The 23,756-nt window shown below is 59.7% G+C and overlaps 1 protein-coding gene across 1 annotated transcript in view; it reads left to right on the top strand.

Moving 5' to 3' along the window:
* The window catches only part of LOC146333879 (insulin receptor-like), a 56,589-nt gene that overhangs the window by 23,674 nt on the left and 9,159 nt on the right, over positions 1–23,756 (top strand). Inside the window, exons 3-10 of the mRNA XM_084825639.1 lie at positions 17,623–17,938; positions 19,256–19,401; positions 19,680–19,824; positions 20,198–20,412; positions 21,178–21,304; positions 22,001–22,251; positions 22,398–22,565; positions 22,940–23,141. Coding sequence (XP_084681765.1) covers positions 17,623–17,938; positions 19,256–19,401; positions 19,680–19,824; positions 20,198–20,412; positions 21,178–21,304; positions 22,001–22,251; positions 22,398–22,565; positions 22,940–23,141 — 1,570 coding nt within the window. The remainder of the gene's footprint in view (positions 1–17,622; positions 17,939–19,255; positions 19,402–19,679; positions 19,825–20,197; positions 20,413–21,177; positions 21,305–22,000; positions 22,252–22,397; positions 22,566–22,939; positions 23,142–23,756) is intronic.

Below are 23,756 nucleotides of genomic sequence, written 5' to 3'. Positions count from 1 at the left end.
ACAGCAGCCCATGGTTTCAGCAACCCGGGATTCACAGCCCAGCAACAAGCCATGGGTTCTCTTCCTGGGGCGCCTTTGGTTAGCAAACACCCCCCGACAGCCCAGCATTGAACAGGCCACACCGTCAATTGCCAATATTTGTGAACCAGGCAGAGCTCTCCCATTCTGCCAAGAACCCCTTGTTTCATGGCACAGGAAAAGTCGCTCCCGTTGTTCCCGAGATTTGCCTTCCAGAAAGCGGCAAAGTTCAGAGCGGGGGGGTGTGGGAAGCCGTGTCCCGCAATGTTTGCCTAGGTAGAAATATTACTTAGCAACCGTTTCCTCTGACTTGTTCTTTTTCAAACACCCTGGGAATTTCTGCAGTCGTCAGCTGGCTTTTTTGATCGCACGCTACTTCCCTCTCCCGCCCAGCCTTGTCCCCTCGCCCGTGTGGGAACCTGGCCCTAAAGATAGCTTTGGATGAACTCGGCCCGTTCTCAGGGGTGTGATGGCGCTCGGTGCGTTTGAAAGGCGCCCGAAGACATATTTCCCCTCGCTAGTGCGAGAGAGGAGGACAAAGCATGTTCCATTTGGGGGCCGGGTTCATGGATGCCAGAGGGAAAGGCCGGACTTGACAATGGCAGGGAGTGTGTCTTTTCCCAGACAAGCTCTCTTGTTCCTGGACCATCACATCTTCAGGGTGGAATTGCCGGAAGGAGCAAGTTACGAATCTCAGAGGCTGCCTTATATTTGCCAGGAAAAAGCTCCCCCTCGAGGCTCTGCAAAAAAGGCAAACTCTCTTTGGGGCGACATTCATAGAAGCCAGGAGTGGTGGGACTGAGCCAGCCATGTGATGTGGCTGCACAAAAGGCCAATGCTATTTGGGGCAGCATGAATAGAAGCGCAGCTTCCACATCCCAGGAGGTCCTAGTTCCCCTCTCCTCAGCACAGGGCAGGCCTCATCTGGACTGCTGTGTCCGGTTCTCGGCACCACACTTTAAGAAGGATGCAGACAAACTGGAGAGGGGTCAGAGGGGGGCAGCAAAGATGATCGGGGGACTGGAAACAAAGCCCCACGAAGAGAGAGGGAAAGGACTGGGCCTGTTTCACTTTGAGCAGAGACGGCCGAGGAGAGATAGCAGAGCGCTCTTCAAGGACTTCAACGGCTGTCCCAGAGAGGAAGGCCAGGATCTCTTCTCAATCCTCCCAGAGTGCAGGACATGGAATCATGGGCTCCAGTTCCAGGAGACCAGATTCCGGCTGAACATCAGGGAAAATGTCCAGATTGTTAGAGCAATACAACAACAGAACCCATGACCTAAGGAGGTGGCGGGCTCTCCCACACTGGAGGCCTTCAAGACGAGGCTGGACAGCCACCTGTCAGGGATGCTCTGACTTGGATTCCTGCATGGAGGCATCGATGGTGGACTGCACCTCCCACCATCCCCAACCAGCAGGGCCCTCGGGAACGCTGGCTGGGGGTGATGGGAATTGGAATCATAGAATAGCAGAATCCTAGGGTTGGAAGGGGCCTACAAGACCATCGTGTCCCTTTGTTCTGAATGCTCTTCCTTGGGTAGCAGGGCTGGTTCCAGCATCTGCTCCCCAGGTCCAGCTCAGGCAAAAGGCGCCAGATGTTTTCCTGGGATTCTCTCCCTGGCGCTCCGCGGAATCCAGAGAGCGGACGCAGGGGCAAAGTCCTCCTTGCCAGGGTTTCCGACTGAGCCCAGCCGCCTCTGCAAGCCAGAGGAATGAAACAAATGGATCCCCCCCCCCGGGTTGAACCCGGGAAGAATGAGCACTCCCCACGCTGGGGAGCCGTGCAAGGGGGAAAGCGAAGAACCCGCTTTCTCGGAAGCGCTGAAGCAGGGTGAATGAAGGGGCCGCTGACATTCCAGCCGCTCTGGAACACCCGTGGCTCCAAAGTCTTTCACGTGCGCGAGGTTTTGCAATCGGGTTGCGTAAGCCCAGTCGCCCTCTCTCTCCCCCTCACCTCCCTCTCTTTCCAGCGTGCGCTTTTGACAGATGTCGTGCAGGGAGAAGCTCCCCGGGAATGGAGCCCCGCACGGCACCTTCCGTGTGGAAGGGGCTGCGTGCCAGGTCCTTGTGGCCCCATCCTGGGGATGGATGGGAGGCTCGCCTGTGTGTGTGTGGGGGGGGCATCTCCAACCTGCATCCCTGGAGGAGGAGACGCCTGCAAACTCCGCGTTCTGCAACAAACAGGCCACATGTGGCAGGCACAGCCATGGAAGAAAAGAGCGTAGCTCAGGGAGCCACAGTGCCTAGAGCATCTGTGTTGCCCATCTAATGAACAGCTGGAGAAAGGGACCCGCGGATAATTTTCTCCCAATGCTCCCCCAATGGGGGATTTGGGCTGAGTTTCCCCTCTCAACAGAAGCTCCGGGTTGTCTTGTCTCTGCAGCTCCTCCCAGCGTGGGGGAGCGAAATGCCAGGCTCCTCATCTGCAGATCTAGTCCAGGAGAGCTCCCACGCTGCCAAACAGATCCGCGTCGGATCACGTGTTATTCGCCCCAAACTATAACGGCTTGAGATGGCCTCCCCCAGCCTGGCACCCTCCACATGGGTTGAGCTACCGTGCCCATCATCCCCACCCGTTGGCCGTGCCGACTGGGAATTATCGGAGCTGCAGCCCCACACCCCTGGAGCGCCCCGGGTTGGGGAAAGCCAGTTTGAAAGGTCTCAGAACCCCTGCGCTGCATCCCTTCCGGCCGCGGGTGAAGACCTGGTTATTTTCCCCAGGCATTTCAGCATTTCAGCCTCCCAGGCCTTCCGCTTTGCTGTTTGAGATCCATCTTTCGAATCCCTGCAGTGCTGCGGGGTTTCATTCTGGGTTTGTTGTATCATGACACTGCTAAAGGGCTGGACTTGATGGTCTTACAGTTCCCTTCCAATCCTACTTTTCTCTGATTCCCCTGCCGCTTCAGAAGAAAGAGGCTTTGGGGGTCGTCCTTTGAATCGGTCCCCTTATCAGCTGGGAATCCTGTCCGTGCGTTAAGACATGTCTCTCCCATTTGGCCGCCTACAAAAACCTCGGCCAAACACGGAAGTCGCTTTTCCAGCTTTTTTTCCCGGCGTACAGGAGCTTGTGGGCTTGCCCTTTCCCCCAGCGGCTTGCCCAGTGCTGCAGGGGGGCGCAATTCGGCATCCCCCGCCCCTTCCCTTTTTGCTTGCTCTGGATGAGGGATTCATCTGGTACCGGTGCTCACACCTTACACGCGTGCGCGCTGTCTTCGCACGCGCGAGGGGCGAAGAGGCGAGGGGAGAGCGCGGCACGCGGGCGCTGTTGTTACGCAGCGACGTCGACCGCTGCTCGAGCGCAAAAAGCCCTGCCCCGAGGAGCCTGCAGGCTAAAACGCCTGGAGCAGTATCAGTGCTAGCCTGTTCGCAAGAGGCAGGCAAAGGAGCTGCGATAGGCCAGGGGCTTTTGAATCCTCCTGAGGTTGTTCTTGGCTACGAGGGATGTTTCACAGTTGTGAATTGTAGCTTCTTAATTCCTGCGTGCCCCCTGCCCCCCAAAAACCCCTCAGCTCCTGTGGACATTTGGCCATGGTGGGCTTGACTGTTTTCCTTTTAAAATGGCTGCTTTCTGTGCCGGTTTAGAGCTCACATCTACCTAGCTGTTGGAAAGAAGCAGCCGTAGCAGTGACTGTGAAGGAAAGCGGCCTCATCTTGGGAGCCTTGGGTCCAGTTCTGGGCACCGCGGCATCAAGGATTGCCGCCGATCGCAAGCTGAAGGTGAGCCCACAGCGTGCCGCAGCTGCAAACAAGGCCAATGCTCTTTTGGGCCGCTTTAAGAGACACGTCACTTCCAAATCCCAGGAAGTCCGAGTTCCCCTCTGCCCAACCCTGGTAGGCCTTGTCTGGAGGACTGGGTCCAGTTCGGGGCACCGCACTTGAAGAAGGATCCCAGCAACCCGGAGTGTGTCCGGAGGAGGGTGGCAAAGGAGGCCAGGGCCTCGAGACCAGGTCCCTTGAGGAACGGTTGGGTCTGTCCAGCCTGGAGAAGAGAGGAGCTCTCCCAAGCTCACTGGGTGACTTTGGGCCAGTTGTCAGCTCTTAGCCCAGCCTACCTCCCAGGCTTGTCATTGTGAGGATAAAATGGAGAGGAAGAGGGTAATGTCAGTCCCGCCTGGGGCCTTCCACGTTGCCTCTCTGCAGCCCACCCCGTCATCCAGCTGGCTGCCGGATGTGCCGAGGGGCAGCGACAGGGGCCATTTTGGCAGAGGCACTCCGTCTGAACGTGGCATCCCGGAGGCCGCTTTCTGCTGGCCAGTCTTTTTCGCGCGTGAAGGCCAGATACCCCGCCGGCCTCCAAGCATTCCTGAATGAGGTCAGGGCAGCACTGAGACAGATGTTTCCTCCTTGGGCCCACTGCTGACGCCCGGTTCCTGGCTCCGTGGACTTCAAAGCGTGCTGTTCTTCCTTGGGCCGCTTTGATGGACCCGCGTCTCGTGGGAGAGGGGCGCCGTGGGGCGTGTTCTCTCCTTTTCCTTAAAAAAATAAGCCCTGTGCTTTGCAGCCTGTGTATCCTGCTCACTTCCTCGGTGGGATGCCGTTGCAACTCTGGGGTTCGTGCTGCACTCAGGTGTGTATTCCCCTTGGGGGGTGGGCTCGATGGTCTTACAGGCCCCTTCCAAACCTACTGTTCTACGATTTGCTTTTCATAGAATCCTAGAACATTAGGGTTGGAAGGGGCCTCTGAGACCATCCAGTCCAACCAGAGGAGGCCTAAGCAGTGCAGAGGAGAGGGGGCCTAGGATGTCCCGGGATTTGGAAGCTGTACTTCTATCCTGCAGCCCCAAATCGCATTGGCCTTTTTTGCAGCCACCTCACGTCATGGGCTCATTTTCTGCTTGTGATCGACCACAATTCCATGATCCTTCTCACTCGCAGCATTTTTGAGCCAGGCCTCCCCCATCTTGTAACTGCGCTCTTGGCTTCTTTTCCCTCGGTGCAGAACTGGGCATTGATCCTGATTAAATGTCATTCTGTTGTTTCCTGCCCAGCGCTCCAGCCGATCAAGGTCGCTTTGCATTCCGTTTTTGTCTTCCAGGGGATGAGCTATCCCACCTAGTTTCGTGCCCTCTGCAAATTCCGTGTCCTCTGTCCTCCTCGAAGCCACGATGTAGTTGTTTTTCTGATGTTCATGTTCTTGTTTCGTCTGGCGCGTCTCTGGTTTTAAATTGCGGCATGCCGCCTCAGTGGCCTTCGAGCAGATGAGGCCGTGCATAAGTGGGAATAGCAAATAATCAAATAAACAGACACAGAGCACCAGGCGGGAGTCTGAATAACGGTGGCGCTGGGGATCCTGTGTGTCACAGTCAGCTGACAGCCAAGTGGATTTTCTCCAAGTGTTTCTCCCTGAATGGTTTGTAACTGCTAAGCTCTTCTCGCCATCTCCCAGGCTCTGAGAAATCCCATTGCGTTGACTCGGTCGGCAGAAATTTCTGGGGGACGCTTAGCTTCAGTCAGCCTGCTGGTGCCCTCATTGGCCGCGCTGGCTGGGAAGGACAGGACTTGCAGTCCAAAAACATCTGGAGGGGGCCAGGTTGGGGGTGGCTGGCCTAGGATTCCCCTCCCCTGCCAAGGAGGGGAGATTCAGGGAAGTGGGGATCTTTCCGCTGGGAGCTGGGCTGTCCCAACGAAGAAACGGGCTCCTGATGGACTGCCTTGTTTCGGCCTCCCCCGAAAGGAGGCAAGATTCCTCGGAGTCCTGCACTGAGCAGGGGGTTGGACTCGATGGCCTTGCAGGCCCCTTCCAACCCTATGATTCTGTGGTTCCCATATTGTGTGCGGCGTGTCTCCCCCCACCCTCCACCTGGTCGCATCTGCCGGGGCCCCTTAGCACTGCAGTCATAGGAACGGCCAAGGTCAGCCACACGGGGGTGGGGGGGGCGGGCAGGGAAGGAGGAAGCTTGTGAGATGGCAGCCTCCCTGGCCAGATGCCCTCCTGTCTGCCTTGTGAATTCATACAGTCATAGAACAGCAGGGTTGGAAGGGGCCTGTGAGACCATCCAGTCCAACCCCCTGCTCAGTGCAGGACTCCAAGTCAGGGCATCCCTATAGAATCATAGAACAGTAGGGTGGGAAGGGGTCTGGGAGACCATCCAGTCCAACCCCCTGCTCAGTGCAGGAATCCAAGTCAGAGCATCCCTGACGAGTGGCTGTCCAGCCTCCTCTTGAATGCCTCCAGTGTAGGAGAGCCCCCCACCTCCCTAGGGAATTGGTTCCATTGTTGTATTGCTCTGACAGGACGTTTTTCCTGATGTTCAGCCGGAATCTGGCTTCCTGTCACTTGAGCCCATTATTCCGTGTCCTGCACTCTGGGATGATGGAGAAGAGATCCTGACCTTCCTGTCTGGGACAACCTTTCAAGGACTTGAAGAGCGCTATCCTATCTCCCCTCAATCTTGTCTTCTCAAGGCTAAACGTGCCCAGTTCTTTCAGTCTCTCTTCATAGGGCTTTGTTTCCAGTCCCCTGATCATCCTTGTTGCCCTCCTCTGAACCCTCTCCAGCTTGTCTGCACCCTTCTTCAAGTGTGGTGCCCAGAACTGGACACAGTACCTCAGACGAGGCCTTCCCAGTGCTGAGTGGAGGGGAACTCAGACTTCCCAGGATTTGGAAGCTGCGCTTCTATCCATGCAGCCCCAAATAGCATTTGCCTTTTGTGCCGCCACATCACAGGGTTGGCTCCATCCCACCACTCCCTTGGCAAGTGCATGCATGTGTTGCCCGCTTTTGGGCAGGTCACAGCCAAACACGGAACGGTGCAGGCGTGCTCTCTCTGCTTTGTGACTCCCAGGACGGCTGCGTGCCTCGCATGGAGATGGGAGAGGAGAACAGGCTTTTCCAACCGAGCCTCTGAACAGTTGTTTCCATGGAAGCTGAGAGCGTCGCTTCCCCTCTGCCCGGATGCAGGGCCAGCCCAGCAGTGAATGGCCCGTGTGCCTAATGGAATAAAAGGGTGGCGGTTCAATGAAGGCGGGGGAGTTGGGGGAGAAGGGGGCGTGAGTCAACCGCAGCAAATTCTGGACAGCAGAGGGCTGCAGACAAGGGGCTGTGTGGAAGCCTGTGTCTCCCACAAACGTGCCCAGAAAATATAGGAGTGCGCGTGCCCACCACGTTCGGACCTGTGCAAGCAGCAAGCCCTGCTCCACAGCTGGCTGTTCACGGATCACCTGTGTCCTCACTGCCCTCCGCCTCCCTTGCCGCAGCTGAATCCAGTTGTCTCTGGAAGGGGGCGCCCCTGCCAGCTCCCCCTCATTATGATCTCGTGCGATTCAGTAGCCGGGGATGATAGGAAAAGCAGCTGCTGCATGGGTCCGGGGCTGCTAGCTTGGGCAGTTTGCTGGGGCGGGAGGGACAAGCCTGCGAGAGACCCTGATGCATCAGGTGCCTGGAGAAAAGCGGGCCAGCTGCTTCCCGTCACCCACTCCTGTATCCTGCGTTCCTGAGGGTGCTTCTTTTGGTCTGCAGCTCTGCCGGTTCTCTCCCCAGACTGGGGGCCGGCCCCGCCATTCAGCGGAGTGAGGCAGCCCTCTCAGGCGGCGGAGGGCAGCGAGTGGCGGCCAGGTCTTGGAGGACAGAGCGGTGTGGGTGCAGGGCAGTTCCTGTGAGGGGCGGTGTTCTGTCTTTGCCAGAGATAGGACTCCCCTACTCCCGTGCTCTCTTTAAGTGCGTGGTGGCAGAAGTGGGGTTCGAACCAGCCTCAAAATAAGAGTCAGCTGCCGGCGTGCAGGACCGAGCAGAGGGGAGCTAGGGCTTCCCGGGACTTGTAAGACCCTTGAGTCCAACCCCCTGCTCAAGGCGGGCATCTTTGAGCAGGGGGGTGGACTTGAGGGTCGCGTGGGCCCCTTCCAACCCTACTAACGGAGGTCTGAGCAGTTTGGCGGCCTTTGCCCGGTACCCGCGTCGTGGCGGGGACTCCGGCCTCCTCTTGGTTTCAAACGGGCTGTAAGGCGCCTGCGGAGGGGCTGACGGGTCCTGGCCCCGTTCTCGGTTGTTCTCCGGACAACCCTCACCGCTCCGCTTTGGGGCTCTCCTCCAGCTTCTAGCGGGGGATCACATCACAGCCCCCCTGCCCTTCCCTGCTCCCTCGTCCGGTTTCCAGCCTGACTGGCCTCCCCAAAGCCTCCAATTCAGATCCAGTTTTGGCCTCGCTGGATCCCTCCGCGGCCCTCGCCACCTCCCCCCCGAGCAGCCATTTCCTCCTCTGGCAATCCCGCTTTCCCCCCTTGTAGAGCGCCTCACTCCTCCACGCCGGTTCCTCGTGACACATATTTGGGATTTCTGAAACAGACTGAGGTTCCCCAATGCTTCTGGGTTGCTTCTTGGCCCCAACAATTCCTAGTAATCCCGCACACACACGCACTGGGGTTTGTTTTGGGAGCCAACTCCGCGCTTCCGACACCAGAGCTGCACATCAAAGAACCTTCCTCTAATATCCCTGGACGGATTGCCACTCCGTGAAGCGGCGGCGGGGGGGAGATGCAGGGAAAAGGGGGTCACGTGCGCCTTTCTTTGGCGGTCGCTGTGGGTTCGCACATCCAGAGGTTTGCACGTCTGTTTTGCTCATTCATAAGACTAGATGGTCTTACAGGCCCCTTCCAACCCTGCTGTCCTACGAGTCCACTATTGTCAGCCCGGGCCAGCAGCAGCAGTCCTCCGGGGTTTTCAACAGGCGTTTTTCCAGCCCTGCCTCGAGACGTTGGGGCTCAAGCCTGGGACCTTCTCTGCCACTGAGCAACTCTCCTGCCTCTCCACTGTCTCTGCAGGCATCGTCAGCAGAGAGGTCCCAAAGTAACGGGCAAGCTTTCCAGTCCTCCAGGGCTGTTCTTCATGATGGATGTCAAGCAAAACAGGGAGGTGAGGTGGAGAGAAACGGGGCATGTTGTGGGAGCCCTGAAATCCGCGAGCTCTGGCTATTAGGTGATACAGAAATGTGATAGATAAGGCCCCTTCCAGCCCTACTGTTCTATGACTGCTATTCTGTGATCAATAAATCAGTCAATAAATCCGCGGTCTTAAAAGAGCGCCCCGGAGGTGTTAGGCAGCCTTCGTGAATCGTAACGAAATTAAACCGCATCGGGATCCATCTGGAAGTTCCTGCGATTTGTCTGTGCTCGGGGCAGAGCAGGTTTCCGGGTGCAGTGGGGGATACTGGGACATAGGGACGAGAGCCGTCTGTCCACATTTTTTTAAAACCTGAAATCGCTGACGCTCGGAGGTCCGCACTGGTGAGGCGAACGCACACGTGCCTTGTGAGGCTCAGATCAAGGCCTGGCCCAGCCCAACAGCTGGAATTCAGAGCAGTCTCTGAAGCGAATGCCCGCATCATCCAGGTGTTTTATGTATGTATGTATGTATGTATTTATTAAATTTATTAATCGCCCATCTGGTAGGTCACCCAGCCACTCTGGGCGATGCGCGATGATAAAAACAGTTTAAAACAATAACATTCACATTGAAAACATCTTATTTCTCAAAATACCTGAACCCACCCCAAATACCTGCCTGAACAGCCACAGTTTGAATGCGTGGTGGAAGCTCAGCAAAGAGGAGACCCAGCGGAGTTCCGTAGGGAGGGAGTTCCACAGAGTGGGGGCCACCACAGAGAAGGCCCTGTCCCTCGTCCTCCCCAGCCTGGCTGTCCTGGCTGATGGGACAAAGAGGAGGCCGTCCGAGGCTGATCTTGTTGAGCGGCCTGCCTGGTGTTTGATACTTAGGCCAGGTACAGCAGAGCAGGGAACCATGATTGCAAAAGTGATGACATGAGCTTTCGGAACTGCTCTGCATTCCAGTTGGGAGGTTCAACTGGGCTCCTGTCCGAGTGAATGGCGATTGTGGTGACGGCGATGGCGAAGCTGTGAAGTGCGTCTTGTGACCAAGCCGGTTTCTGGGCTTGCTTCACGTCAGAAGCCCATTCTGGGCCAGCCCACCGCTCTGGGTTTGCCCCGTTTTTATTTCTGGTGGCAGGGTGTGCCCCGATTCACTTTCCTCATGTGCGCTTGCACGTCATCAGGCCGCCTGGAGTCCCAGTGTCAGGGAAAAGGCGGGGTATAAATCCATAGAAGGAGAATTCTGCGGTGTCTGTTGTGTGTGAATCGTCCCAGCTGCGATGGAAAGAACAGGCGGGTGTTTATAGTCTGGAGAGGAGCGCCGATACTTGGGCTGGAAGCAGCGTGCCAAGATTTCTCGCCGTCGGGGGAAACGCTGGCTGGAAGTGGGGCCGTTTACAGCTGTCAAGAAATCCCGGCGTTCAGCGCTGCGGGCCCACAAACGGTTGAGCCTCCTCCGTCGGGTCTTTGGGCAGCTGTTCTCCGTGCTCCTCTGTGAAGGCGGCCCGGCCCCCGGCTCCGTAAACCAGCCCAGGTTTCGATCTCTTGACGGCCTGGGTGCGCTGAGTACAGTGTGGCAACGTTCTCCGGCGTTGCGCCTAGCCTCAGTGGCGTGGAAGGCGAGTCACCCCGTTTGCGCCGCCCGTGTCGACCAACAAGGCCTCCTCTTCTCCGCGGCCATCAGCTGTGCCACGTCCCCCTTGGTCTGGAAAACAGAGGGTGATGGCAATGCCGGAGGCCCAGATCCCAGAGGGATCCAGTCCTTCCAGTAATGGGTTTCCAGTCCCCTGATCCTCCTCGTTGCCCTCCTCTGAACCCTCTCCAGCTTGTTTGCCTCCTTCTTCAGTTGCGGCGCCCAGAACTGGACCCAGCTGTCCAGATGAGGCCTCCCCAGTGCTGAGCAGAGGGCCTCCCAGGATTTGGAAGCGACGCTTCTATTCCTGCAGCCCCAAATGGCATTCGCCTTTTTTGCCGCCACCTCACGTCATGAGCTGCTCTGCAGCGTGCGATCGGCAACAATGCCAAGGCCACTTGTTGTGGCAGGAGGCTTTTGTGGGATCGGGGCCGCTTTGTAAAAGATGCGCCTCCGCAGGGGCTTTCCTGGTTCTTGGGTGTGTCTCTTCCGACTGAGGGAAACATGCTGTGCCCTCGACAAAGTGGCGCTTCAGTCCACGGAAGCTTCTGCTGAAATCGGTCTGTTTGTCTTTTATGGTGCCGTGGGGCACTCTGCCGTAACAGACTGACCTGGTCGCTGCTGCTCCGGATGTCTGGGTTTTGTGTGGGTTTTTTAGACCGGGAAAAATCCCTGCTTCTATTCAGACCTGTGGCTGGCACCAAAACCTCTCTGGGGGACGGATGCTGATCCCCCCCACCGGCCCTCGGCTGGGGATGCTGCTGGGCAGTGAGCAGCAACTGGGAGGCACCTAGTCCGTTTGCTGCCAGGATTCTTTCGGGGGCGTTTCCTCTGGGTTGGAAACCTCCGCCGAAGCAGCTCAGGTGGGTCCCTGCTCCGTTACGTCAGGGCATCACATTTTAAACAGCTGCCCTTCCTAATGAGCATCGAAAATCCACTTGCCTAGTGATTGTCTGGGGGATGACGGATTTGAGACAGCCCGGCCTGGAGCTCTGCTTCAAAGGCCAAACGCAGGAGGGTCGTGGCTGGGAACTCCGCAAAGCGGGCAGAGCCGTTGCCCAGGAACAGCCCTGCAGGAGGGCGGCGTGGCCTTCTCGGGGGCTTTGCGGAGAGCTTTACAGGTGGGAGCGCGGTGGCCGTTCAAATGCAGAACCTGGCACCGCCCCCATCCTATGTTCAGCTGAACAGCGTCCCTGCAAATGTTCCCTCATCGGAACAGTTGCGTCCCCGTTGGGCATTACTCCTCTGGATCTTCATAGAGTCATAGAATCGCAGGGTTGGGAGGGGCCTATGAGACCCTCGAGTCCAACCCCCTGCTCCATGCAGGAATCCAGGTCAGAGCATCTCTACAGAATCACAGAACAGTAGGGCTGGAAGGGGCCTGCAAGGCCATCCAGTCCAGCCCCCTGCTCCGTGCAGGGAGCCTGATTCCCAGGCGGTCCCCCATCCAAGGACTAACCCGGGCTGGCCCTGCTGAGCTCCCGAGATCAGGCGCATCCAGCCCACACTGCTGACTGGTAGATGATAGAATCAGAGGGTGGGAAGGGGCCTCCGAGGCCATCCAGGCTAACCCCCTGCTCCGTGCAGGGAGCCCGATTCCCAGGCTGTTCCCCATCCAAGTGTGAACCAGGGCCGCCCCTGCTCAGCTTCCGGGATCTTGGCTACAGCCAGCCTTTTGAGCCATTCCAGGTCTTCGGGGGCGGTGGCGGGGTTCAGCTTCACCTGCCTTGCGCATTGCCGTCCCAGTGGCAACATGGCTTTAAACGCCCCCCCACCACGCAGACGCACACAATTTTCAACGTTGGGATCTCCCCATAAGGGGGATTTCCGTAGCTGCCTTCATCCTCCTCGTCGGGGCGGAAGGGGTTAAGCATCTGTTTGCGGTGTGCAAAGGCATTGGCCAAGGCAGAGGGCGGTTCTCTTGTCGGAAGCATTTCCTGACCTGGATTTCTTGGGATCTGGAGCCTTTCTGCAGTCTCCCGACTGTCTTGTTTGCAGGCCCTGCGGGCCTGCGCAGTCTGGCCACCGTCGCTCTCCGCACCTGACTTGGCCGGGGCCCCTCTCTCTCAGCCAGGCAGCTGGTCGTGCTCCAGCTGGGCCAGCCGAGAATGGGCTTTCTTTTCCTTCCTTCAAGAGGTGCTGCTCGAGGACTCACTGTTCTTCTCTCGAGCAGCGCTCCCGGATCCTCAGCCAAGCAGCCTGGCAGGGTGAGTGCCCAGGGCAGGCTCCGCGCTGCATACTGCATCATAGAAGAGTAGGGCTGGAAGGGGTCTGTGAGATGCTCTAGTCCAACCCCCTGCTCAGTGCAGGCATGGAATCATAGAAGAGTAGGGTTGGAAGGGCCCTGTAAGACCATCTAGTCCAACCCCCTGCTCAATGCAGGCATGGAATCATAGAAGAGTAGGGTTGGAAGGGGCCTGTAAGACCATCTAGTCCAACCCCCTGCTCAATGCAGGCATGGAATCATAGAAGAGTAGGGTTGGAAGGGGCCTGTAAGACCCTCGAGTCCAGCCCCCTGCTCAATGCAGGCATCCAGATCAAAGCATCCCCATAGAATCATAGAAGAGTAGGGTTGGAAGGAGCTTGTAAGACCCTCGTGTCCAGCCCCCTGCTCAATGCAGGCATCCAGGTCAAAGCATCCCCATAGAATCACAGAAGAGTAGGGTTAGAAGGGGCTTGTAAGACCATCTAGTCCAACCCCCTGCTCAATTCAGGCATAGAATCATAGAAGAGTAGGGTTGGAAGGGGCCTGTAAGACCCTCGAGTCCAGCCCCCTGCTCAATGCAGGCATCCAGATCAAAGCATCCCCATAATACAGTAGGGTTGGAAGGTGTCTGCAAGACCATCTAGTCCAACCCCCTGCTCAATGCAGGTATCCAGTTCAAAGCATCCCCATAGAATCACAGAGGAGTAGGGTTAGAAGGGGCTTGTAAGACCATCTAGTCCAACCCCCTGCTCAATGCAGGCATAGAATCATAGAAGAGTAGGGTTGGAAGGGGCCTGTAAGACCCTCGAGTCCAGCCCCCTGCTCAATGCAGGCATCCAGATCAAAGCATCCCCATAATACAGTAGGGTTGGAAGGTGTCTGCAAGACCATCTAGTCCAACCCCCTGCTCAATGCAGGTATCCAGGTCAAAGCATCCCCATAGAATCATAGAATAGTATGGCTGGAAGGGGCCTGCAAGACCATCTAGTCAAACCCCCTGTCCAATGCAGGGATACAAGTCAGAGCATCCCTGACAGATGGCTGTCCAGCCTCATCCTGAAGTCCTCCAGTGTAGGAGCTGCTGAAAACGAAGAGTGGGGAACCTGAGCAAAATCCCCTACTGAAGAAGCAGAGCTTGGTGCTCTTTGAAGTTGGCAAACGCCCCCAGAGCCTCACTGGGCTCGTGCGTCTCCATCGGCACGCTGGGAAGGTCCCCGAATTTCCCATTCTCACTCTACCTCCTTGCACTGAATCAGATCTTGCTCCCAAGGTTCACTCCCCCGCCCCACACACACACACACAGTTTGGGAGCGGGAGTCTGGAAAGGGACGTTCTCGGGCAGGGCAGGGGCCTTCTTTGACCCACGGATATCCCCCATCCGCTCCACCCAGGCCTGGGCTCCCTCCCTCCGCTCTCTCCCCAAGTCCCACTCCCTGAGGGCTACCGGGGGCTTGGGGGGAGACAAGGAGAGGAATCTCCACTGTCAGCTTGGATTTGGGGCCGGAGGTAAAGTGGGGGTTCCCCTGTGCGTTGTGCCCCCTCGCAATTGGGAGAGCAAGTGGCGTGCAGGAGACACACACACACACACCCGGTGCTCTGATTGGAGGGGTTCCCCTTAGCACGCCACACGGCCTCGCATTTGCCCCCCGGAGGCAGACGGCGTAGGGGAAGGCCCTTGCAGGGAAATGGGCAGCCAAGTCTCTCCATGGACGTGCAAAAATCTCAGTCCATGTCTCGATGCGGCGGCCGTGCGCAGGTGCCAGAAAGAGAAAAACGGGAAAAATGGGCCTGCGAGTGCCGTCAGGATATCGGGGGCTGGATGTCGGATGCCCGGCACTGTTTTCCTCCCTCCATGGTCCCTGTGCAACCCCACATAGGGGAGCTGCGTGGAGCCGAATGCGAAGATCCCCTCCGGAGGATCCCCTTCGGAGATCGCACGTGTGGCCGCTCGAAGGCCACGAGGCATCCTCTTGTGGCTGCTCTGGGATTTGGGGGCTCAGGGGACCTCATCCGGAACGCCACTCTCTCCACGTCCCCGTCTTGGTTATGGGCAGGGGGAGGAGGCCCCCTGCTGCGTTCCTGGAAAATGGACCCTTCTCCCTCCTACGTCGGAGTGCTGTTTTCCAGGCTTGCCGCAGGATAGATCTTGCTACGGGCGTACTTTGGGGCTGCCCTGGCATCCGGATTCTTTGTGGGTTTCCCCTGGGCTGTTTCGCCTCCCCGAGCTTTTCACTGGGGCTGGTGGCAGGCCATCCAGCGATCCGCCAGGCACAGAAATCACGCTCAGCTGGCTCTGCTGCAGTCTTGTCTGCATGTTTCGAGGAGGCGTCCTCCCTGCGGGGAAAGCGTTGGGAGGCCTGGCTGTTGGGAAGGGGCCGCTCGTCGCCTGTCCAGCCCCTTTAAAATGTTGCACCGACGGCAAGCACAGTGGCCGGAAGAAGGCATTGAGCAGGGGGTTGGACTCGATGGCCTTGTAGGCCCCTTCCAGCCCAACTCTTCTGTTCTACGATTCTAAGACCTCGGCTCCTTTTGCAAGGGGCCTCGGGAGGGCGTGGGCTTCCCCGCATCCCTGGGGCTCTGCTTTGCCTTGCTCCGGTTTGGGGAACTGTGGCAAGACGGGGGTTGAAGCCCCCTCCCGCATTTTCACGCCAAGGGGGAGCTTGTCAGGGCAGAGGGCGCCCGGCCCGAGAGAGTGCCGCTACCAATCTCTGCCAGGAGGACTGACCCAAGGCCACTGGGCGTGTTTCACTCCCCCTGGCCTCGGGGTGCCCCTTTTTATCCCCATGCAGCTTTGCTTCCAGTGGCAGGGGGTGGGGGGCTGCCGTTCGGGACCGTCACGAGAGTTCTGTCATGGCTACATGGCCTGTCTCAAAGCCATCTCTTATTTAGCTGGAGCTGAACCTGGCTGGCTTTGGGGGGCCGACTGCAGCCTCCGCCAGCCTGGTGCCGTCCAGGTGTGTCGGACTTCGCCACCTATCATCCCCAGCCAGCGGAGCCATTGACAAAGGGACACGTCGGGAAGGCTGCGGGTGGGCAAAGCCTGTGGCCGCCCTCCCACCGAGTAGTTCTGCATTCAGATCTCCCACCCTGGGTAGAGCATCATAGAATAGTAGGGTTGGAAGGGGCCTACAAGACCCTTGAGGGCATTTTACAGTCTCTTCTTCCTCGGCTGTAGGAGCAGAATGGGGATCGTGCAGCACGTGGTACTGAACTCTTTCCACTGGCTGGGAATCAATCAGGGGGCCGACCACACTTTTGAGCACCATGTTCTCGGCTGGCTCGCGGGGAGGCTTCCTTGTAGGGGGCCCTGTCCTGCAAAGGGTTGGCCCCCACGGGAGCGGCTGCTGACCACGTGGTCAGCAGCAGCCTGGAAGGAGAGGCGAGGAGCACAGCGCCCTCTCCTGGCTGGCAAACAAGCTTCCCTGTCTCCCAGAAAGCTCCACCGCGCTTTTGGAGGGCCTCTTTTTACACCCTCTGCGGCTGTGGGCCAAGGAAGGTGCAGCTTCTGGATATCTGTTTTGACCAAGATCTGCCGATGGGCTTAAAATAACCCACCCAAGCCAGCCGTTGTTCTGGAACGGGGCCTTTCTTGGGGCAGCGGGCCTGGCCCCTTCTTCTCTGAGGAGTAGCCACTGGAAACACTCTTCCAGTACTTAGAAGCATATAATAGCAGGATTGGAAGGGGCCTACAAGACCATCGAGTCCAACCCCCTGCTCAGTGCAGGAATCCAAGCCAGAGCATCCCTACAGAATCATAGAACAGTAGGGTTGGAAGGGGCCCACAAGACCATCTAGTCCACCCCCCGCTCAATGCAGGAATCCAAGTCAGAGCATCCTTACAGAACCATAGAATAGCAGGATTGGAAGGGGCCTATAAGACCATCTAGTCCAACCCCCTGCTCAGTGCAGGAATAGATAGACTGACATCTGTTTGCCAGCCACGCTGTTTAACATGTGCATTTTCAGAATGGGCGTCCTTGCCTTTGGGGAGACTTGAGGCCGGAAGGTACAAATGGAGGCCAGCCCTGGCCGAGTCTGTTCCTCCTGAACTGGAAGCGAGCACGCTTATGTGAACGGGATTGCAAAGAGTGGGCCTTTGCCCCTGGATTTGGGGGCCAGGCAGAACGTGGAGGGAGGCCCTGCAAGTATGCCTTCCTTGACTGCGTAGCTGGAAGTGAAGGTGTCGATATGGGCTCCTTGGGAGGAGGGTGGGGCCCTGATACGGGTAACATGGCAGAGGCGTCGTTTCGATCCACGCATAACCTGTCTTGGTCCGTCTAGGAATAGGAGGAGAAGAACGGGGGCGCTCCCACACTGGAGTAATTCAGGACAAGGCTGGACAGCCACCTGTCAGGGATGCTCTGCCTTGGAGTCCTGCATTGAGCAGGGGGTCGGACTGGATGGTCTCACCGGCTCCTTCCAACCCTACTTTTCTAGGATTCTAGAGGGATGCTCTGCCTTGGAGTCCTGCATTGAGCAGGGGGTTGGACTGGATGGCCTTGTAGGCCCCTTCCAACCCCACGATTCTAGGATTCGAATGGAGTTTTGCTCAAGGGAACCTTTTCTCTTCCCCGTTCTCTTCCTGGGAACGAGTTCGCCGAGCGTCACTTTTGCGCGCTGACTTGGATTGGGGCAGCAGGCGCGCGATGCGGAGAGGAGCTATGGGGGCCCCCTGCGTGCCCCGAAGCGGCAAGGGAGGGTCTGTGTTGGGGGGGGAGCGTCTTCCAGGCGTTCTCCGCTGGGAGGCGTTGTGCAGCGCATTCAGGGGCCCCGAGAGGAGGGCAGCGTGGCCCAGACCCCCTGTGCAGTTCCGGGAATGTGGGGGGGCATGCGGGAGAAGCCTCGCCTGGAGGCGCCCGGAGAGGGCGGGGCGTGGGGTGGGTGCACCCGGTGGGTGCGCCGAGGGCCGCTTCCCGGGAGTGCTCACCGCTCTTTCTCTCCCCAGTGTGCCCCACCACATGCAAGTCCCAAGGCTGCACCGCGGCTGGAGAGTGCTGCCACGCCGAGTGCCTGGGCAACTGCCGGGAGCCCGGCGACCCCGAGAAGTGCGTGGCCTGCCGGAACTATGAGCTGGGCGGCCGGTGCCTGGAGACCTGCCCGCCTGGCTACTACCGCTACCGGGGCTGGCGGTGCGTGACCTTCGACTTCTGCCAGGAGCTCCACAACAAGTGCAAGGTGGCCCGGGGGCCCAGCTGCGCCGTCATCTACAACCAGGAGTGCGTCCTGGGCTGCCCCTCCGGGTACACCATGAACTCCAGCAAGTGAGTGGCCCCCCGTCCTCACCGCCTCTCGCCAGGGGAAGCCCCTGGCTCGAGGGCTCCTGGCCTCCGGAGGGCTGGCGCGGGGTGGATCAGGAGCGGGAGAGAGCAAAGGGGATGCTCAGGGTGGGACATAGAGCAGGGGTGGGCAACGGCGGCCCCCAGCCTGGCTGCAGAAGCCTTCTACGCATCCACGGGTGCTTTGACTGAGATTCAGCATATTTTTAAGGTGCTCTGACTTTAAGGAGTCCTGCATTGGGCAGGGGGTTGGGCTAGATGGTCTTACAGGACCCTTCCAACCCCCTTATTCTATGATTCTATAGGGATGCTCGGACTTGGAGTCCTGCATTGAGCAGGGGGTTGGACTAGACGGTCTTACAGGACCCTTCCACCCCCCTTATTCTATGATTCTATAGGGATGCTCGGACTTGGAGTCCTGCATTGAGCAGGGGGTTGGACTAGATGGTCTTACAGGATGCTTGGACTTGGAGTCCTGCATTAAGCAGGGGGTTGGACTAGACGGTCTTACAGGATCCTTGGACTTGGAGTCCTGCATTGACCAGGGGGTTGGACTAGACGGTCTTACAGGACCCTTCCACCCCCCTTATTCTATGATTCTATAGGGATGCTCGGACTTGGAGTCCTGCATTGAGCAGGGGGTTGGACTAGATGGTCTTACAGGATGCTTGGACTTGGAGTCCTGCATTAAGCAGGGGGTTGGACTAGACGGTCTTACAGGATACTTGGACTTGGAGTCCTGCATTGACCAGGGGGTTGGACTAGACGGTCTTACAGGACCCTTCCACCCCTACTTTTCTATGATTCTTGGAGCCCTGCATTGAGCAGGGGGTTGGAGTAGATGGCCTTACAGGCCCCTTCCCACCCTACTCGTCTCTGATCCTATGATCCCGTGATTCTCCCAGGGGCACCTGGTGTTGTAAACAGAGAGGAGCAAAGGTGCCCCCTCAAGGTAAAGGAAAGGGGCCATTGAGAGGAAAGGGCAGAGAACTGGCCAAGCAGTTGACCTCCCCCTGCTCTCCTGTATAAAGCAGCACGCTCGATTTCTCTGCGTAGCTGGCGCCCGGCGCGCGGGCTGCCCCGTTCTTTCTTGGCTTGGCCGGTTCCGGGAATCTTCGTCTCTCCCTTGAGCTTTTCAAATCTGCTCCTGAAGGGCAGGACCGGACACAAAACAGCAGCCCCCGGGCCTGGGGGGGCAGCTCTGTGATGGCCGGGCTCTGGCCCGAGTTCCCTCCAAGTCCCCTCGGAGAAGGTTCGGAGCAGCTCCCTTGTCCAGCTCCCAACAGGCGTTTCCTTCCCCAGCCTGCTGTGCACCCCCTGTGCGGGGCTCTGCCCCAAGGTCTGCGACTTCGGCAAAGAAAAGGTCCTGGATTCGGTGACGGCCGTGCAGGATCTCCAGGGCTGCACCGTCGTGAACAGCAGCTTGATCATCAACATTCGCGGAGGAAGTGAGTGCCGGCGCCCCGCAGGGATCGGCAGAAGCGCGAACCTCAGGGCAAAGGAGAATGATGGGGTGGGGGGACAGCAGGGCCTGGGGGGGGCCTCCTGAAGCACCTCGCCAGGACGGGTGGCTGAGCCAAGCGGTTTGGGAAGTGGCCCCCGGGGCTCCTCCGCGGGGATATCGGGATGCTGAGCCCAGTCGGGAGAGAAGCGGGGCCGTGTTGGGGGCGCCCCAGCCTGCCCCGCCACTGCCCTGACCCCATGGCATGTTTGCGCCCTCGCCCAGGCAACATCGCCGCGGAGCTAGAGGCCAACCTCGGCCTGATCGAGGAAATCTCCGGGTACTTGAAAATCCGCCGCTCCTACGCCCTGGTCTCACTGTCCTTCTTCCGCAAGCTGCACCTGATCCGAGGGGAGGCTTTGGAGGCGGGGTGAGTGCTGCCCATCGGGAACGCGGTTCTGGTAGGGGGGGCGGGGTGGAGGCCTCACGCGCAGCCTCGCAAGCCAGCCAGGCGCAGGGCCGGTGAAAAGACAAGGGCGCCGCCCCCTGGGGCGTGGCTCCTTGGCAATTCGGGGAGTTGCGGCAAAGGCCGGCGGCTGCCCCGAGGGGCCGGGCTCATTTCCGCTGGCCATGGAGTGTCCTTGCGTCCTCTTTCTGCCTTCCTGTACTTGGCAGCGGGACCCCTGCCTTGAGCAATGGGTTGGATTTGATGGCCTTGTAGGCCCCTTCCAGCCCGACGACTCTGTGATCCTGTGAAAACCCCTCCGCAGCCCTCTGTGTTTCCGTCTTCCTCCCTTGCCCAGGAACTACTCCTTCTATGCCCTGGACAACCAGAACCTGCGCCAGCTGTGGGACTGGAGCAAGCACAACCTCACCATCGCCCGGGGGAAGCTCTTCTTCCACTACAACCCCAAGCTGTGCCTGTCGGAGATCCACAAGCTGGAGGAGATCTCAGGGACCAAAGGGCGCCAGGAGAAGAACGACATTGCGCTCAAGACCAATGGCGACCAGGCCTCCTGTGAGCAGCGGGGAGCGGGCCGGAGGGGGTGGGGCGGGGCTGAGGCCGCCTGAGCGACCGGGGCCTCTCCCCCGAACCCTGGGGGAGCATCCTCCTTCGTGGGGGGTGTATGCTTCAGAGCACATGCCTTTTCTTCCCAGCGCCGCGTTGGGGGAAGGCACGGGACACATAAATACTTGGCAGCCTGGCGGTTCTGCTGGGGGGGGCAGTGGGCAGGCAGTCCGGTCCCTGCATGAAGCAGCGGGCAAGGCAGGGCAGAGCAAGGCGGGCTTGGGAACAGCCCCGCACTTGCGGGCCGCAGCACCCCCGTGCTCCGAGGCAAAGCGGGCGAAGCAACCAGCGCCCCGGACGTGCGGCGCCTGGCTCCGTTGCCTCCACGCGGGGGGAGAGGTTGCCCCCCGAGCCCAGCCGGCAAACGGGCAGCGCCCTGTTTGCGCGTGAGATAAACATTTGGTCAGTATCGGCGGCAGCGGAGCATGCCCCTCCCTCTCCCGCAGATCCGCTGCCAGGCTGTGGCGGAGCACAGCCTCTGTTCGCAAGAGCAGCATCCTGCGACACCCGCCGGCTTCTCCGGCTTGATGCAGGCCCCTCTGCAGCCCCTGACGCCACCTCTGCGTTCCTTGCGCGGAAGGAAGCAGACCCCCGCTGCCCCCCCCCCTCGGTCAGAAGCGGGCCGCTTTGCGCCCTCACACGCTTGGCGGGCCGACGCTCGTGCGAGCTGATGGTGAGCGCTGGTGCGAACGGGGCTGCCTCCGTCCCCCGCAGGCGAGAACGAGGTGCTCAGGTTTTCCTACATCAGGACCTCCAGCGACAAGATCGTGCTGAAGTGGGAGCCCTACTGGCCCCTCGACTTCCGCGACCTTCTGGGCTTCATGCTCTTCTACAAGGAAGCGTGAGTAACGGACCCGGGAGAGCGGGGCTGGGGAGGGGGCGGAGGCCCTCACCGCTGGGGGGCAGGAGGGGCCACCTTGGGCCGGGGCCGGGCCTGGGGAGAGTTCAGAGGAGGTGGGTGGGTGTTGGGCAGGGGAGCCAATGCATTGGGAGGCAGAAACAAAATTCAAAGCGATCTCGGCAGGCGGGGGCGTTAGGCAGAAAACAACAGCACGGCATCGAACGGGTATCCGTGCCGAGTTCTGCACCGAGGACCGCACGTGCGGTCCCACGGTGGGGGAGACATGGCTCGACAGCACGGCAAGCGAGAGGGATGAGCCCACGACGTGACGTGGCTGCAAACAAGGCCAATGCTGTTGGGGCGGAAGGCGTTGTGGCCGCTTTCGGCTGGCGCTCCTCTTCTGGTTTGGAGGGATCCGCAGCAAGGGCAGCTTTGCCACGCTGTTGGGCTCGCCCCGAGGGTCTCCAGGCTTGCAGCCCTGCCCTGGCTAACACGAGCCCCCACCCTGAGTTGCTGTGCCGCTTGCCCAGGCGTTGGTCTTCCTGGCACAGTGAGATGCCTGGCTATGCTGGCCGCCAGTCCGAACGTTGTCCGGTGGGGCTGGGGAAAGATCCCTCCCCCTCTCGCCATCTGGGCGCACGAGCCGAGCGGCGCTCGCCTGCTGACCCTCCTCCTGCTCTTGCCTCCCTGGGGCAGCCCCTTCCGGAACGTGACCGAGTTCGACGGCCAGGACGTCTGCGGCTCCAACAGCTGGACCGTGGTGGACATCGACCCTCCGCCCCGGCCGGCCGACGGCCGCCCGCCCTCCCCTCCCGGGTGGCTCATGCGCAACCTGAAAGCCTGGACGCAGTACGCCATTTTCGTGAAGACGCTGGTCACCTACTCGGATGAGCGCAAGACCTACGGGGCGAAGAGCGAGATCATCTACGTCCAGACCAACGCCTCCGGTGAGCCGTGGCGCCCCATGGGTCTCGGGCGGGCAGGCGTCTGTCTGGCTCTGTCTGGAACAGAGCGGGCCTCTGGCTGGCCAGAGAGACCCGCCGTGCCCTGGCCTGCATGGGTGACTCCTCTCGTTTCTCCCCCTCCTCCGCAGTGCCCACCGTCCCCCAGGATCCCATTTCCGTCTCCAACTCGTCGTCTCAGATCATCTTGAAGTGGAAGCCCCCCTCGGACCCCAACGGGAACATCACGCACTACATGGTGTCCTGGGAGAAGCAGAGCGAGGACAGTGAGCTCTACGAGCTGGACTACTGCCTGAAGGGTGAGGCAGGCGGGCGCCATCCTCCCGTGGGGGGCTTCCGGGCGGAAGGGCCAGGCGAGCTGAGGCTGGCCCTTAATCTGGGAGGGATGCCGCCTTCCCCAAGCTGGCGCCCCCTGGGAGCGTTGGCCTCCAGCTCCCGTTCACTGGGCTGGCCAGGGGCTGATGGGAGTTGCAGTCCAGCGCATCTGGATGGGGCCAGGCTGGGGAAGGCTGCTTCCCTGCCACCTTCCTCGTCCCCTGCTCTGGATTGTGCTCCGAGTACGAGAGACTGGATCTGCGTTGGCTGCGCAGCTGCTGCCCCCTCTTCCCCAGGCCCGCCTCCGGGGGAGGGGGAGCACCGGAGGCCTGACCATTGCTGCCCTTCTCGCCCCCAGGCTTGAAGCTGCCCTCCCGGACGTGGTCCCCCCCGCTGGAGTCGGAAGACCTCCACAAGCACAACGGGAATGGGAGCGAGGACGCGGGCGGGGAGTGCTGCCCCTGCCCCAAGACGGACTCCCAGATTCAGAAGGAGCAGGAGGAGTCCGCCTTCCGGAAGATGTTCGAGAACTACCTGCACAACGAGGTCTTCGTGCCCAGGTGAGCCCGGGGGGCCGCCTCCCCTCCTGCCGCTGTCAGGCGGGAGCCGAGCAGACCTCACGGGTTTGCCAGCGGGTTCGGGGCACGGGGCGAGAGCAGCCACCTTCCCAAAGGCCATGCTGGCTGGGGAGGATGGGAGTCGTGGTCCGACAGCTCTGGGGAGCACCAGGGTGGGGAAGGCAGCCCTTTGGGGCTTCAGGAGGGATTGGCGTTGCCCTGAACTCGCCTGGAAGCCAGGGGGTTCCCGAACGGACTGTGCAGTCCAGCAGTTGAGCAGGGCATGAAGAAGTCTTTTCTTCTGCCTGCCCCAAACCCTTTCCGCTTGATAGGTCCATGCTCTGGCGCTTTGCAGGGGGGGCGGAACACTAGCTCTCCCCACACCGCGCCTTGCTTCCTAACACAGCACCTCGCGGTTGCGGTGAAGTTTGCCGTTCCCCCAGTGAACATGGCCCCGATGCCCTCCGCATCCCAGGGGAACAGGCTGCCCCTCAGAAAGGAGCAAGGTTTTGGGGTGCTGTGCCGCCCCAGCCTAGCTTGTGCTCAACTCCCAGGATCATAGAACAGCAGGGTTGGAAGGGGCCCACAAGGCCATCGATTCCAGCCCCCCGCTCCTGC

The sequence above is a fragment of the Heloderma suspectum genome, chromosome Z, assembly GCF_057233095.1.
Source record: "Heloderma suspectum isolate Gila_16-S chromosome Z, 16-S_ref, whole genome shotgun sequence".
NCBI classification, from domain to species: Eukaryota; Metazoa; Chordata; class Lepidosauria; order Squamata; family Helodermatidae; genus Heloderma; species Heloderma suspectum.
The sequence above is the reverse complement of the archived record's forward strand: the minus strand, read 5'-3'. Positions and strand labels throughout refer to the sequence as shown.